Source organism: Atta colombica, unplaced genomic scaffold, assembly GCF_001594045.1.
Source record: "Atta colombica isolate Treedump-2 unplaced genomic scaffold, Acol1.0 scaffold13, whole genome shotgun sequence".
In the NCBI taxonomy this organism is placed as follows: Eukaryota; Metazoa; Arthropoda; class Insecta; order Hymenoptera; family Formicidae; genus Atta; species Atta colombica.
The window spans coordinates 432,804-433,396 of NW_017259217.1; the positions used below are offsets into that span (position 1 = coordinate 432,804).

Here is a 593-nt window from a genome sequence, read left to right on the forward strand (position 1 = left end):
TTGGAGATATGGCAAGTAAATCATCAGGTATCCATTTATCAGCCATTTTTGGGAATGTGTTATAAATAAGACCAGCATCCATCCCAGCTACAAATGCTCCTGATAAAGCAGTGATAAATACCAGCCCTTTTGTTGAATGAATTAATCCTTTAAACCTTTTGAGTGCTTTCAGTGTATTATTTGCAATTGAGGTATCAGAGAAATTAGCAGTTATCTTTTGAGCAGGAATCAGATGATCCAAAGCGTTGTAAAGAAATCCAGTATATAGGAGCAATGCTAATCCAAGATGTGCAGCTAGACGATATTGCGACACCCGTGGTATATCGGAAGGTTCTATAAAACGATCTTCCAATCCAGATTTAACCATATACCATCCCATGAGTCCTTGCAGACCAATTAATGAGCCTAAGGCAACAACACGTGTTTTCATTCCACATTTTAGCATACCCTTATACCAAAAATATGTTGCTGGAATTATAAATACAGCGCCGATTAAACGTCCCCACATTCTATGTAAATATTCCATCCACCAAATACGTTTAAATTCCTCCAATGTCATACTATGGTTGATTCTACAGCAAAATTAATATAAC

The 593-nt window shown here is 36.8% G+C and overlaps 1 protein-coding gene across 1 annotated transcript in view; it reads right to left on the bottom strand.

The window, feature by feature from the left end:
• The window catches only part of LOC108684275 (cytochrome c oxidase assembly protein COX15 homolog), a 2,131-nt gene that overhangs the window by 406 nt on the left and 1,132 nt on the right, over window positions 1-593 (bottom strand). The window contains exon 4 of the mRNA XM_018188511.1: window positions 1-573. Within this exon, the coding sequence (XP_018044000.1) occupies window positions 1-573 (573 nt within the window). The remainder of the gene's footprint in view (window positions 574-593) is intronic.